Below are 16,023 nucleotides of genomic sequence, written 5' to 3'. Positions count from 1 at the left end.
GAGTTTTCTGATTCTAGTTTGTGTTTAGTAGTAGATGCAGTGTTTATGAATATTGCATACTGGCGAGGGTGCAGGATATCCACTCACTTTTCTCCTTATCACTGTGGCTCTGACCTAATAGTGTAAATTTGCCAAGTGTACTTCTCTGACTGAAGCAAGTAACATCTGACATGGTTGTCATCCCTAATGGTAAATTACCTTCCAAGGAAGCAGATGGAAACCACATCGTATTTTCAGATGTGTGTTTAGTAAGTGTTACTCATCTATATCCAGCTCTTTATTATACATCTCTTAAGTTAAAATAATTTACTTAAGCTGAGCTGTGAAAAAAAGCCTGCAGTATGGTTAAGCTTTGGGGGAATTTTTTTTAAGGGGGTCTAAAAAAAGTTTTTAGAACATGTAAAATGTTTAATGGGAAAAGTTAGAATTGTTCTGTAAAGTAATACTGTATTATTAGTTTTAATTGAGTTTAGTACTTTTTAAAACAACCCTCTGCTGCTATTTTAAAGGGGTCAACTAAAAACTTTTAACAGAGTTGATGGTATTGTGTTAACACAAATGAAATTGCACTAGACAACCCCATATCCTTACTTTATCTCACTCCCTAACTAAATTTTCTCACTAGAATAAATCTTGCATTCCTGATTTGATTTGTCAATAAGCTCTTGGCTTACATAATGCTCCAATTTATAGATAATTCCCAAATTATATAGTATGATATATTTTTCTAGCTTCAAAATTTAATAATGTATTATTTATGATATGTCATTTATGTTTTGCTATATAGTATTACCTGGTTTAAAAAATCTCTAAATAGAATCAAAGCATTTTTAGATGGGGTAAATTTACTCTAGCAAAGTAAACGAATTTTTTTCTCTTTTCTAAATTCAGTGTTAATATGAGCTCACTAAAGTGAAACTGGATATGACAAAATCTCTTGAGGATTATTCCCCGCCAATTACTCAAATTCCCCAGGGTGTTACAAGATAAAAGAATAGTCATTCAACTTCCAACACTTGTCAAAGGGGGCTAGGGAGTGAACTATTTTATTAGAGCTATTTTGCTCTATCTTATAGCAGATGATGTCAATATTTTCAAAGCCACAATATACATCTTATTTTATGTCTGTAGACTATGTGAAATTTTGATAGTCTGTAGCATGCCAAAATGCAGAGGTATAAATAAAATCATTCACAGGGACTCTTTCTTTTATTTCTTTCTCTCCCATTTGAGAGGGGGGGTTCCATTAATGATGGATAATCTTTCCAGAAATAAAGTCAAAATGTATTTGTTGAAATATACTTGAGTATGCGGGACCCAGGAGTTTGAAGGAATAAAAGTAATTATTAGTTAATTAATTAAAGGGAATGGTATCTGACCACAAGTAGCTTATGTGTCACTTTGATTTATCATCAGAAGTGTTTGTTAAAGACTCCTGATATCTTCCAAAAAAGTTTTTTAGGTTGTCTAACAAAAGCTAGAGTGACCATCTTCAGTAACTCTTGTTATTAAGATCCATTAGTAAAAAACCATGGAAGATATAAGAAGTGACAATATTAGTTGTCAATCCTTCTAGGAAGATACTTTCAAATAAATTTTTTGTCAGGATTACACACTGATGGTCTAACTCTTTATTCTCAAATTTTAAAATTATCTTTTTAAGATACAATTCTAACAATCACTTAAAGGCCTGTCATTTTTTTCAATAAACAACCTTTGGGCAGAAATCGGTTCTTCTCTGTAGATCCTTTACTCCAACTCATGGACCTTATAGGTCATTCTACAGACCTAAGATAGGGAAATTATTTTATAAGTAAATAGTTATAATTCAAATCTATATTGCAAGCTGAATCTTAGATCAACATGCTCTTAACAAAAGGAAGGAAGAAATAGTAATTTAAATGTTATGTGTATATAGTTTGAAAACAAAAAGTTTAATGTTTATAAAACATCTGACTTTCTAAAGAGGTGGCCCTTAGGGTCAAAAATTAGTATATCGTAAATACTTTATAATTTAATATCAACCAAAATACCATCTTGAGCTAATTTTGACATTGAATTCCAGATACATCTGCTACATCTTATTAGCCTCTATGTATATTGCCTGATGTAACTGTATGTGCACTAAAAATCTGCAGAAAGATTATCTACCTGGGGATATATATAGGCCTTCATCTGGACCTCTCTTCTACACTGGTGTATAGTTTTTATCCTTATAATCTCCATTCAATGTAATTTCCTGACATAATTTTAATTATATAGCTTCAAAAATTACATATTCGTTCTAACTAGATGTTTTTAGTTATATACACAATTCATTTCTGAATTTATACCAACATCTGAAGGTCAACCAGGGTGTAACACATATGATACCCTTTGGCTAGAGTAGGAACTAAAAGGTTTTATAATCATTGGCTAAAATAGCCAATTTAGGAAACCCAAAACGAACTTCTAAAAGTATTTGCCACATTTTCCCATGCCTAAATTCCCATGCCTATTTAATAAATTCCAACCTTTGGTAGGATTTCCGGTATTTTTAAGACTTACTTCCCTTTGCACTGCAATATACCAGTCCACATACATTACTAGTCCCCATGAAATAGAATCTGCCTCCCAGTTCTAGATGGTTCAATTTATGTTGGGACAAAAGCATGAATGGATCAACCAAATAACCATCAAAAATTTTTAAAACAAGGAATAATCTATTGTTTAGCTGTCTGTATTCTTTCCATTTAGTTATATCTGAATTACTGAACACTTCATCATCAAGCAGTACCTAGTCTAACTTATTTTTCTTTTGCTATTTTACAAGTATTTTTAAGCTCTAATATTCATCTTCGGTGATGTTTAAAACAGGGTGTTTTTTTTCAGGTTTCAATATAAAAGTTCTTGGCTTATTTGGGTGCTAGTTCCTTGCTTGGTCCTCCCTTGGCTATTTTAAGTCGGTTTGTAATTTCCAAAGGCTTATGTTTATAGCAATAAAATGATTGGTATGCTTCCATTATCTTTTCTGAATGGTAAAGGTGGGGAGGTTTAGACTGTAAGGAATAATTAGAGATGGTAAAACTTATTTTCATTTTCCATTTTCTACCTCTTTTTTTTTTTTTTCAACGTTTACTGAGGAGCCTCCTCTCTAAGAGTGCTTCCCAGCAGTGTCTGGGTGCAGGCATGAGCAGCCTGGGTATGTCATTTATAACACATAAATGACAAATAGGATTTTAAACATCCGTTGGATGCTTTTAGCATCTTTATGCTTTCATCTTTCTCTCTTTCATACCCTAATGTTTATTTTTGTTTACACTAGCATTATATTTCTTTTAAAATGGATTTTCTTGGGGCATCCTGGGTGGCTCAGTCGTTAAGCGTCTACCCTTGGCTCGGGTCATGGTCCCAGGGTACTGGGATCGAGTCCCGCATCGGGCTCCCTGCTCGGCGGGAAGCCTGCTTCTCCCTCTCCCACTCCCCCTGCTTGTGTTCCCTCTCTCGCTGTGTCTCTCTCTGTCAAATAAATAAATAATCTTTAAAAATAAAAAAAAATAAAATGGATTTTCTTATTTGCCTTTCAAATCCCACCCTTTCATCTTTATTGGGCGTACATCTCCTTTTTTGCTCTCCAATACCACTTTCAGAACATGATCACCTTCATCTTACACAAAACCTTACCCTTTTCAGACTCCTGTGATCTGCTTGTCTCCCTGTCTTCTGCTTGTGTCATTCCCTGACCTCCCAACAAGGTCCTCACTTTTACTGAAGACTCAGCCAGGACCACAGTTCGCTGTGACCTTTCCAACTCCCGAGAGCATTCACAGGAACTCAACTGACCCCATGGGTGAGGCAGCCGACACCTGGAATTCTCAGTTCTCCAACCTCCATTCTCCCCATCCCACCCCAGGAGGGCAGTCTTCTGGATGCCTGTTTCAGTCTTCCCAGCCTCTGACCACTTCCTCCTTCTCCTTCCAGCTCACTTGTTCATGGATTCTGATTGCACACCTCCTCTGCTTCATCGAAGCTTCCTTGTTTTGACTCCTCCCACTTTCCACTATCCACCACCCCACTTGCCTCCATGTCTAATCAAGCTTCATGAGTTCAAATACGCTATCTCTTGGTGAATGCCTTCGAACTCCTTGCTTTGCTCTCCCCTTTTGTATCCCAACTCTTTCACCCTCCATCTCTGTCCTCACACAAACAGCTAAACAAGTGATTCAAGGCAATTGATTTTTTGTTTTTCATTTTGAATACTCACTCTCAAATCTCAGATTAATATAAAATGCTTTCCCACAATCCTACCTACCTCTCCGATAGACCTCCCATCTCATTGTACTAGGTCACTATTCCATACCTTCTCTGTCCTCAAAACTCCCACACCTCTTCTTTCCTCCTCACTCTTAGTTGACGACCTAATCTTATTGTTCACCAGACTTACACAGCCACCTGTACTTGCACTCTCTCCCTCCGTCTTATTACAATGGAGTTAGTGTCCTGTTTATATAAAAAGACAATCCCCTATTTGTGCTCAAGGACTTTACTCTTTCCCTAATAGTCCTTTTTTGAAACCATCTCTCTCTCTCTCTCCCCCTCTGTTTCTTTCAGAGCATGTTCATCAGCACCCCTTCCTGGAGCTACTGCTTCATTTTTTGTTTGTTTCATCAAACTTCTTTTTTTTTTTTTTTAAGATTTTATTTATTTATTTGAGAGAGAGAATGAGATAGAGAGAGCACATGAGAGGGGGGAGGGTCAGAGGGAGAAGCAGACCCCCTGCTGAGCAAGGAGCCCGATATGGGACTCGATCCCGGGACTCCAGGATCATGACCTGAGCCGAAGGCAGTCGCTTAACCAACTGAGCCACCCAGGCGCCCTGTTTCATCAAACTTCTTAAGACTCAAATACACATGCCTTCTTTACTTTCCCATGTCCTATCAAACTTCAACCCATCCCATCAATCTGCCAGAATGGCCCTTGTCAAGTTTGTCTAAGACTTATAGATTGCCAAACACAAGATCCATTTTTCTGTCCTCATCTTTCTTAACTTCTGGGAGGAATCTGAAAAAAGTAACTATTCTTTCTTCCCTGTAACACTTTTCTTGGCTTTTATACCATCTTTTCAAGATAAAGCTTACATTTCATTGGCCACTCTCTCTCTTATTTTTTTTGTTTGTTTCCCATCTACCCAATTATTAAATGGTGATGTTCCCCCTAAAGATGCCCTCTGCTCTTAACACTCTACACTGTCTCTATGAGACCTCATCAAAGCCCCTTTTAAAATGTTTAAAATTAAACACACTTGTATCCCCAATACCCCGCAATAAATATGACCCCACAGATCCATTGCTCAAGACAGAAACTAAGCACTCCTCCTTGATTTCATCCCTTCCCTCACATCCCCCGCCTTCATTTCATCCATTAGTAAATGCTAATGACTTTGACTGATTCTATAACCAAAATATAGCTCAGGCCATCCAATAGTTTCCATCCCCATCTGCCATCACCCTACTAGAACTGTCTCTTAAGTAGTCTCTCTACTTCCATACTGGCCTTCTTCAAACAATTTTCTACAGATGAGCCTATGTGGCCTTCTAAAACATAAATTAGATTAAGCCAATCCTCTATTTTAAGAATTTTAATGGATTTCCATTACATTAAGTTCAAATTTCATTATGAAGTGTCTTGAAAAAACTCAAGCATAATAAACACAAGTGTAGCATATTAAATTGGTCCAAAAGTTTGAAAATGAGCCAATTTCTGGGTATGTACTTAGTGACTGAGTTCAAATAAGACAAATTCTAGCTGACCCTTACTTTTCCTAATTTTACAAACAAAACTTAATTATGAGAAACTTGGTATATCCCCGTCTGTGCCTATGTGCTAGTCATCCCTTCTTATATAATACCAAAGAAATCTACAGATTTAATGTAATCCCTATCAAAATACCAACAGTATTTTTCACAGAACTGGAACAAATAATCCTAAAATTTGTGTGGAATCACAAAAGACCCCAAATGACCAAAGCAATCTTGAGAAAGAAAAACAAAGCCAGAGGTATCACAATCCCAGATTTCAAGATATACTACAAAGCTGGAGTAATCAAACAGTATGGTACTGGCACAAAAACAAACACATAGATCAGTGGAACAGAGAGCCCAGAAATAAACCCACAATTATATGGTCAGTTAAACTTTGACAAAGGAGGCAAGAAAGTGGGAAAAAGACAGTCTTTTCAACATAAATGTTGGAAAAAACTGGACAGCTACATGCAAAAGAATGAGACTGGACCACTTTCTTACACCATACACAAAAATAAATTCAAAATGAATTAAAGACCTAAATGTGAGACCTAAAAGCATTAAAAATCCTAGAAGAGAAGACAGGCAGTAATTTCCCTGACATTGGCCATAGCAACATTTTTCTGGATATGTCTCCTGAGGCAAGGAAAACAAAAGCAAAAATAAACTATTGGGACTACATCAAAATAAAAAGCTTCTGCACAGCAAAGGAAACAATCAAATAAACAAAAAGACAACCTACTGAATGGGAGAAGATGTCATTTGCAAATGACATATCTGATAAAGGGTTAGTATCCAAAATATATAAAGAATTTATACTACTCAACACCAAAAAACCCCACAAATAACACAATTTAACAATGGGCAGAAGACCTGAACAGACATTTCTGCAAAGGATACATACAGATGGCCAAAAGACCATGAAAAGATGCTCAACATCACTTATCATCAGGGAAATGCAAATCAAAGCCACAATGAGATATCACCTCACATCTATCAGAACAGCTAAAATAAAAAAAAAAAAAAAACATAAGAAACAACAAGTATTGGTGAGGATGTGGAGAAAAAGGAACCCTTGTGCACTGTTGGTGGGAATGCAAATTGGTGCAGCCACTCTAGAATACAGTATGGAGGTTCTTCAAAAAATTAAAAATAGAATTACTATATAATCCAGTAATTCCACTACTGGGTATTTACCCAAAGAATACAAAAACACTAATTTGAAAAGATATATTCACCTCTATGTTTACTGCAGCATTATTTACAATAACCAAACTATGAAACCAAACTATGAAAGCAGCCCAAGTGTCCAATGATAGATGAATGGATAAAGAAGATGTGATATATATATATCTGTATATATATATATACAGGAATATTACTCAGCCATAAGAAAGAATGAAATCTTGCCATTTGCAACAACATGGGTGGACCTAGAGGGTAAAATGCTAAGTGTAATAAGTCAATCAAAGAAAGACAAATGTCATATGATTTCACTCATACGTGGAATTTAAGAAACAAAACAAACAAAGAAAAAAAGAGACAAACAAGAAAACAGACTCAAGATATTATAAAATATAAAGAACAAACTGGTGGTTGCCAAAGGGGAGGATGGGGGAATGAGTGAAATAGGTGAAGAGATTAAGAGTACCTTTGTCATGATGAGCACCACATAATGTATAAAATTGTTGAATCACTATATTGCATGCCTGAAACTAATATAACACTGTATGTTAGTTATACTGGAATTAAAATAAAATAAAAATAAATAAATAAAATAAAACCTTGCCTCAAGAACTTTCCCATAACTACTCAAAATGTCAGACTCTAATTCTTGTCAAAGGTCACATCTGGGGGTGCTTGGGTGACTTAGTTGGTTAAGCATCTAACTCTTGATTTCAGCTGAGGTCACAATCTGAGGGTCATGAGATTGAACCCCGTGTTGGGCTCTGCACTCAGTGAGTGGGGAGTCTGCTTCTCTCCCTCTGCTCCTCCCCCTCCTCATGCACACACGCCCACACGCTCTCTCTCAAATAAATAAATAAATGTTTTAAAAAAACTGTCATATCTGGTTGGGCCCAGAATGTAATTTGTCACATTTTTCAGTGGAAAATACTTAGCTGTGTTCAAATTAATAGTTATTTTTTTCAAAATATATGCCAGTTTCTACTTGACAAATTACTGACCTGGGCTTCTCGATTTGTTTTGATCACATCTGAGGTTGGGTTTACCCAGAATTAGACCCTGAGAAACAGGATTTGTGGGCAACCTGAGGGGGAAGGGGATGGATGTAAAGGAACACTGCTAAGTAAATGAGAAATAAAATAGAGAAGGGAAAAGAGCCAATAGAGGCCAGTCACCCCCACGGTCAACTAAAGCTCAGCCCTCCTGGGGAAAATGTTGGAAGTCAGTGTGGTGCACACACCGCAGAGTTAAACCATCCCAGAAATGAGGATTTCACAGGCCTGTCCTCCACATTCCACTGTAAATAAGAATGGATTGTAAGTTAACATACTGATAAACTGGATAACAAAACCCGGTGGTGTAAAATAGGAAAGTCTTCAAGTCCCCCTTGTCATTAATTTGTACCTTTATGATATTATATGATTCATGTTAATTAGATGCCTGTCCCTGTAAAGTGTTTAGACATGTAATCATTCTCCCCTAAGAGATGACTTAGCTTTACTGTTATAAACTTAGGAGTGACCTTGATAGATAATTGGTTTAGATGTTTGTTTACTGCTAGAAAGAAGGGTCATGAGTCCATTAAAGTCATCATTTTTTGTATAGGCAGCCCAACATTTTAAAAGCTTATTTCCAATAACATCATGTTATTTCACTCAGTTTCTAAGACATGTTCTTCACCTGGCTTATTTAAAAAGGTACACCAAAAATTGTATTGCCATTCTTTGGATGTGGAAGTGATTAAATAATAAACTTTGAAATTATGTGTGATACACAGAGGTCAGCACAGCAACAAACAACAACCCAATAATTATTTGTTGAATACATACATAAATGCAATCCATTCACTCCTCGACTTTTCTAAAATCCATCCTTGCATTGACAGTCTATATAAGAACTGAGCCCCCAGATTACACTATACTGCTTGTCAAATTCCACCATTCCCAATAGGACTTCTCCTTCTAAATTATTCTTTGGCCTGATGATTCCTCTTTAAAATGAGGAACAATATAATTTAATTTTGTTAGATTGTAAAATACATTTTGACCAATGGTCTTAAATGTGCTTTGGAGAAAGATTAGATATATAAAAATTTAGATCTTACTAGGATGTAGTTGGAATTAAAGGTAAACTAAAAAGTAGTTTATTTTCAAATACAACTAAACATTTTTCAAGTGGAAAATATTTGGAAAATAGAGTCCAAAAAAACTTGGGATGAGAAGGTGGCTTTCTTCATATGACAGAGGTCATGGTGGCAGTTGAAAAAGCATTCCCAGAACTCTGTGAGATTGATAAATCAACAAGCAGAAACTCAATAATTATTTGTTGGATACATAAATAAATGCAATCCATTCACTTACTCAATTTTTCTAAAATATATCACCTGATAAATTAAATCAAATCTTTGTAGAAGTTCAGGCCTTTCCATATGCTGTTCCCTGAGAGAATAAATAAAGGTATTTCCTCTCCTGGTAAAAGAATATCTTACTAGATACGCCTTCAGCTTAGATGAAAGGCATGTCAAAATAACTATTCATCTTTGCTTTCCATTCATGATCAATAAACAATTTTCGAGCTAGTACCTTGATTGCTAGGGTAAGTGGAGGGCATTTAGAGAGAGAATATAAACTTTATAGTTATCCCGCAATGGAAAAATCTCCTCATGGCAAATTAATAAATTAGTATTTTACTTCATAAATCATCTTCTATAAACATGATTATTGAACACCAATCACCAAGAAAACTAATCTACTTTCAATATAAAGATGAAAATAATCTGAGGCTAGAAAGCTTGAATGTAAAGCTTGCCAGCCACCCAGGCGCCCCTAATGAACCAAATTTTTAAAAAGATATATAATGTATTTTGGGGCACCTGGTTGGCTCAGTCAGTTAAGCAGCTGCCTTCTGCTCAGGTCATGATCCCAGGGTTCTGGGGTTGAGCCCCACAACAGGCTCCCTGCTCAGCGGGGAGTCTGCTTCTCCCTCTGCCTCTGCCCCTCCCCCTGCTTGTGCTCTTTCACGCGCTCTCTTTCTCTGTCAAATAAATAAATAAAATCTAAAAAAATAAATAAATAAAAATAAACTTTTTTTAAAAAGATATATAATGTATTTTAAAAATCATTAAAACCAAAATGAAGATCAAAAACCAATTAAATAGAATAAAATTTCAAACACAGGTACAAAACTGTCAGAAATTAATGTGCTATAAACTAGAGGAGCAAGCAATAAGGAAAACTATATTTATTGACTGTCACTACAAATTAAATATTAGTATATGGAAAAATAGCATATCTTTTTTTCTAAGATTTTATTTATTTATTTGACAGAGAGAGGCACAGCGAGAGAGGGAACACAAGCAGCGGGAGTGGGAGAGGGAGAAGCAGGCTTCCCACCGAGCAGAGAGCCCGATGAGGGGCTCGATCCCAGGACCCTGGGACCATGACCTGAGCCGAAGGCAGATGCCTAACAACTGAGCCACCCAGGAGCCCCCCAAAAATAGCATATCTATATCTAATGCCATAGGCTTTAATAAATGGCAAGTCTGTTACAGACATACACACTCTAGAAATGATGAAGAAAGAATACTAGTCAGAGAGTGGACTATGTGCTAGTTTCTCTGTATAAATGTATCTAATTTAACTCCCAAAATCTGCCCAGGAAGGAAATAGATGAGGTAATTGCAATTTACAGAGATAAATTAACTCACTCATAGAAACAAACCAAGTTAGTGAAATTTCTGGAATTTGAACCAGATCTGCATCTTTATCCCTTTCAATCTGCTACACTAGCATTACACATTTACCTTAGCTCTAAATAGATAATTCTATGAGCATCACAAACTAGAAGTTATAATTAGAGATAAACTACATAAATAAAATTAAATTCTACACGACAAAAGCTAACAGATGTGATAATAACACATTCTTTCAAGATCTAGTGATGTAAGCAAGCTATAGAATCATCAGAAACCATTCTTCGAGGAACCAGTTCCACATCAGCGTTCAGTAGGGGAGTTGAAGCTGAAAGGCAGACTCCTTAAAGATACCACCTTTCTTTTCTTTTTTTTTTTTTTTTAAAGATTTTATTTATTTATTTGACAGAAGAGCACAGGCAGAGGGAGTGGCAGAGGGAGAGGGAGAAGCAGGCTCTGCACTGAGCAGGGAACCCGATGCGGGACTCGATCCCAGGACCCTGAGATCATGACCTGAGCCGAAGGCAGACGCTTAACCATCTGAGCCCCCCAGGCGCCCCACCTTTATTTTCTGTCACTAAGCTTCTTCCCCCATAGAGATTTTTGGGTATGAGGCAGGATGGAAAGGCACAAAGAGAGAGAGAGAACACAATAGCACGTTCAACGTAACTCAGAAACCAATCCCAACTAGATTTAATGAGTAAAAACCAACAGAAACAAGGGAAAGCAGAAAAATACCTAAAAAGACTTCAGATACGAAAATCATCAGGCATATACTATCAAACAAATAGAAATCTAGTAAAATGTATATACCTAGTGAGGCTGATCAAAACAAAAAGAGAATGTACAAATAAAAAATATCAATAGTTCTTTAAAATAGGACCTGATTGTAGATTCCACAGACATTAATGAAACAAGAGGAGATTATAAATAACTGTTGCAGATTTAGATGAAGTGGACAAATTCAGAGTAAAAAGTACAATTTACCCAAACTTTCAAGAGCCAAACACTCAAGAAAGAAATAATTTCAATCTTATACAACTCTTCTACATAAGAGAATAAGACCTTACAATCCTCAACTCATTTTATAAGGCTAGCATAACTTTTTGACAAGTTCGACAAGATCAGCATAAGAAAGGAAAGTTATATGTTAATTTCATACATGAACATGGATGGAAAATTCTGTTTAGGGGAGTGGGAGGTACAGGCTTCCGGTTACGAATGAATAAATCACAGGGATGAAATGTACAGCATAGGAAATAGAGTCAATGGTATTGCAATAGCATTGTATGGTGACAGATGGTAGCCACACTCGCGGTGAGCCCAACACAACATATAGGGTTGTTGAATCACTGTATTATATTTGAAACTAATGTAACATTGTGTGTTAACTATATGTGAAGGAAGGAAGGAAGGAAGAGAAAGTTTAGTAAAATTGCTGGATATCACAATTAAAAGGCCAAAATCAATTGTATTTCTTTTTTTTTAAGATTTTATTTATTTATTTATTTGAGATAGGGACAGAGAGAGCACAAGTGGAGGGAAGGGTAGAGGGAGAGGGACAAGCAGACTCCCCACTGAGCCCGGAGTGGGGCTCAATGCGGGGCTTGATCCCAGGACCCTGAGATCATGACCTGAGCGGAAGGCAGACGCTTTACTGAGTGAGCCACCCAGGAGCCCCAAATGTATTTCTATATGTAAGAAAATAAATGTTAGAAACTGTAATTAAAGAAAATAAATCATTTATACTAGTAAGATAATGAATTTTTGTTGTTTTTAGTCACTAAGTTTGTGATAATTTATTACCACAGCAACAGGAAGCTAATAGACAGGACTATTTATAACAGTCTATTCCAAATAAAAACATAATCATTTTCAAATGCAGAAAAAAGGAAAGAAAAATCACAACAAACTCAAAAGAGAAAAAAAGCAAAAAACAGTTTCAACGTATTTGACAGAAGTTGATTTCCCTTATATATGACGAGTATTTACAAATCCATAGTAAATGCATCAGTAACACTGATGGGGGGGAAGGAAGTAAATTTTTCAAAGAAACACAAATAGCCAATACCAACCCCTCATGAAGAGATGCTAATCTCATCATATTAGAAAAATATGTTTACCAGCTGCCGTTTCTGCCTACGCCAACCTAGGCTTCATTATCCTGACTCGGTAGTTCTTAAAACTTCAGCCTGCACCCCCAGAATTATGTGAAGAGCATGTTAAGAATAAATAATTTTGGTCCCATCTCCAGACATTCTGATTCAGTAAGTCTGGGGCCAAGAAATCTGTATGTCCTATATACTGGACCATATGATTTTTGGCACAAGTGGTCCAAGAAACAGTTTCAAAAACCACTGCTTAGCTTTTGACCTTCCTACTCCTGAATTTCTTCCTAGACAGCCTAAGCCCACATCCCACTTCAGAGTGTGCTAGATGCATAACTAACAGCATAAAGGGTAACCTATAAACACAATACAACTTTGCCAAAGAGGGGGGGTCACCGCCAGAGCCACTGAAGCAGCCTGCATGACACTTAAGTAATTACCATAGTGCAGAAGGTGCGGCCACTGACATCATGACCAGGAGTCAGGGGACAGACAAAGATGATATTTTTGTGGGATAAGGATGCAGCAAGTATGTAATAAGCATGTAAGTGCACACTTTAATTAATACAGAGCAAGAAGCCACACTAGTCTTTCTGCACTGACTGAGAAGACATCCCACACCAAGGACAGGACATCACAGAGAGAGTCAACAAGGCCCCTCTGTCAGGGGGTGAGTATGATTTTAGGGTGTAAACTGACATCATCCTTATGGTATTAACGTAACTCTTTAGGAAACTGACATTTAATCTCTGTGATTTCCAACACCTCCTAAATAACCTGGTTTGCAGGAACCACAGTTGCCATATATAAATTGGCTTTAACGAGGAGACAGGTTGTTTACCTTCAGTGCCATTAACTCAAGGTGGACAGTCAGAGGTGTATTCACAGCACGGCTCTAGGTCAAAACCAAGACAAGCTTTGTTTACATTTTTGTTCATGCCCCTAGGCCCATGCTAATGAAAACCCTTTTGCTTGAGTCAACTCTAGAACCTACTTGCCTACTGCATTTGACAAACATAGTTTAGGACCATAAATATTTTTTAAATTTCCTTTCTTCTAACACCTGCTATCAAGAAATAGAGCTGCCCTTGGATACTTAAATAATACCCACCGGTAACCCTACACTGATAACTTGATGGCAAATGCTGCCTTAACATCATGTTCACAATATTTGGCCTAAATAGATTACATTTCTTTTTTTCAAAAAGAATTTGTACTGGCATGCATTCAATTACCCTTCTTTGACGGCATTACTTTTAAAAATACGTAAGTGTTAAGATACTTACTCTTTTAGATGGACATGAGGTATGGAATGAGAAATGTCCCACTACTTTAAAATGTCCCAGTACGAGACAATATTACAGAAGCACAGAACAATGCTTAAATATCAAGAGCATCCCTGAAATTCTACGTAGGAGCAAATGAGATGCTACTGGTTTGATATTGAACATTAATAAGAGGACAAACTTACTTTTAGAATTTGCTTGCAGTGCCAGCTATTAAACTTAATAGTTTGGTAAACTCTAAACTCTGTAGAGAGTTTTTGTAAAAGATAATAGCATTTAGCCATCAACTCTTTTTTATTTTGTTTTCACATATCCAGCCAACACTGAATAGTGGTTTGGTGTTTATATAAATTGACTATAATCAGGAGGTAGAATTCTTGCCCTACTTTGGCACGAATAAACTGTACAGCCTCTCAGGGTTATACCTGTAACATGGATCGGAGAGAAGGAAGAGAGGAGAGATTGCATTAGATCATCTCTAGGGTATTTTTAAGCATTAATATTTTAATGTTCTGTTTTTATGATGGCTGGTACCCCAAAAGAGAAAGAAAAGTAGCTGCTCTTTATCTACCTAAACTCAGAATCATGACCTAAGTTTTGCCCAGAAAAGGATTTCAGTTAGTAACTAGCCACAAACTGAAATCCTTTCAGGATTCTACTCTGAGATCACTTCCACAACTGTCCCAAGGAGTAAATACAAATGAGGTGATGGGGCATCAAGTGTCCACTTCTCATTTACTGCACAACCTTTTAAATTTGGCTATAATCATAATCACCAGATTCAAATTCTGAATCACTGAGTACTGGAGTTACAAATGGGGAAATCTGGAGGAATCACCTAAAAGATCTAGTACCTATTTCTATTGTTTGCTGTTTCTTTTCTTTTTTCCTTTTTTTGAAACTCACCTTATGAATAAATAGCAAGTTGGGTAAGTAGAAAATTTTATATTTCAGGAGAAATCAACCAATCACGATACAAACAAAGGGTGGAAACCCTTGCAAATACCTCCATCAGACATAGCCAGGAAAGAGTATAATTTTTCCCCTTGTGAAAAACAATAACACAGAGAGATCTAGATCTGTTTCATTAATCCTCTTAAGCAAATGAAATTATTCTAATTCAATATTAACTAAATATTGAACTGAACTATTAAATAAAACAAAAATGAATTTCTTTAGCTGGCTACACAATAATCAACTTGCCCTACAATGCCTATTAATGTAATGCACTATTATATGTTGACTCAGAGCCAACATACAGTGGTGGAAATAAAACCATCATAACAGTCCCTGACTTCTCCCTGAACTTTTAGTTCCTTCTTAAGCTCTGACTGACCCATTGTTTATAATCATAAATCTGCTAAAGGATCCTTACTGGCTTCTCCCATTCTCCACTGTTTTGCAGTTAGTCCCATTGCAATAGAAAGGTCTCCCAGATTCATCTCTGCTTGATGGCCAGGAGCATCATACTGAAAATACTGAAGCTATACATTCTCTTCTATGCCTTCATATTTTCCTTTGGATACAGACACCAAAGGAAATTTTATGTACAGAGGCCACAGTCAACTGGGTGGCACATAGAAAGAAGATGTCAGCCATTTATTTTTTAAAGCCTAAAATTCCATTTATTTGAGACACTTTATATTCTCCTCTTATATTTCTATAATTCAAATCTGAAGCAGCCTTGCACACTGAATTTCCACAAGACACAAACCATCTCCATAGCTGTTTTTGGTGCGTTTCTAGAGATAAAAATGCACACCGTTAGCCAAGGACTAGCCCTACTCACTGATACAGCGCAAATTCTCATCATCCTTCCTTCTTTATTCCAAAATAATTCGAGCGCTTTGTGCAAAAATTAAAAAAAAAACAAAGCCACAACACAGTCTTAGCCAATGAAAAGGTCTTTGGTAGGCTGGATTGGAGAGAACCACTCCACACCACCCTGTCTCTTGGAAATCATTTTAAGCAAA

At 36.6% G+C, this 16,023-nt stretch overlaps 1 protein-coding gene across 1 annotated transcript in view; it reads left to right on the top strand.

Annotated features, from left to right (window-relative positions):
* Positions 1 to 170: 170 nt before the first annotated feature.
* DSG4 (desmoglein 4) overlaps positions 171 to 16,023 on the top strand; it is a 59,478-nt gene continuing 43,625 nt past the window's right edge. The window contains exon 1 of the mRNA XM_045887951.2: positions 171 to 248. Coding sequence (XP_045743907.1) covers positions 171 to 248 — 78 coding nt within the window. The remainder of the gene's footprint in view (positions 249 to 16,023) is intronic.

This window comes from Mirounga angustirostris, unplaced genomic scaffold (genome assembly GCF_029215605.1).
Source record: "Mirounga angustirostris isolate CCGP_5_RB_7025 unplaced genomic scaffold, mMirAng1.0.hap1 SCAF_14, whole genome shotgun sequence".
Taxonomy (NCBI): Eukaryota; Metazoa; Chordata; class Mammalia; order Carnivora; family Phocidae; genus Mirounga; species Mirounga angustirostris.
The sequence above is the reverse complement of the archived record's forward strand: the minus strand, read 5'-3'. Positions and strand labels throughout refer to the sequence as shown.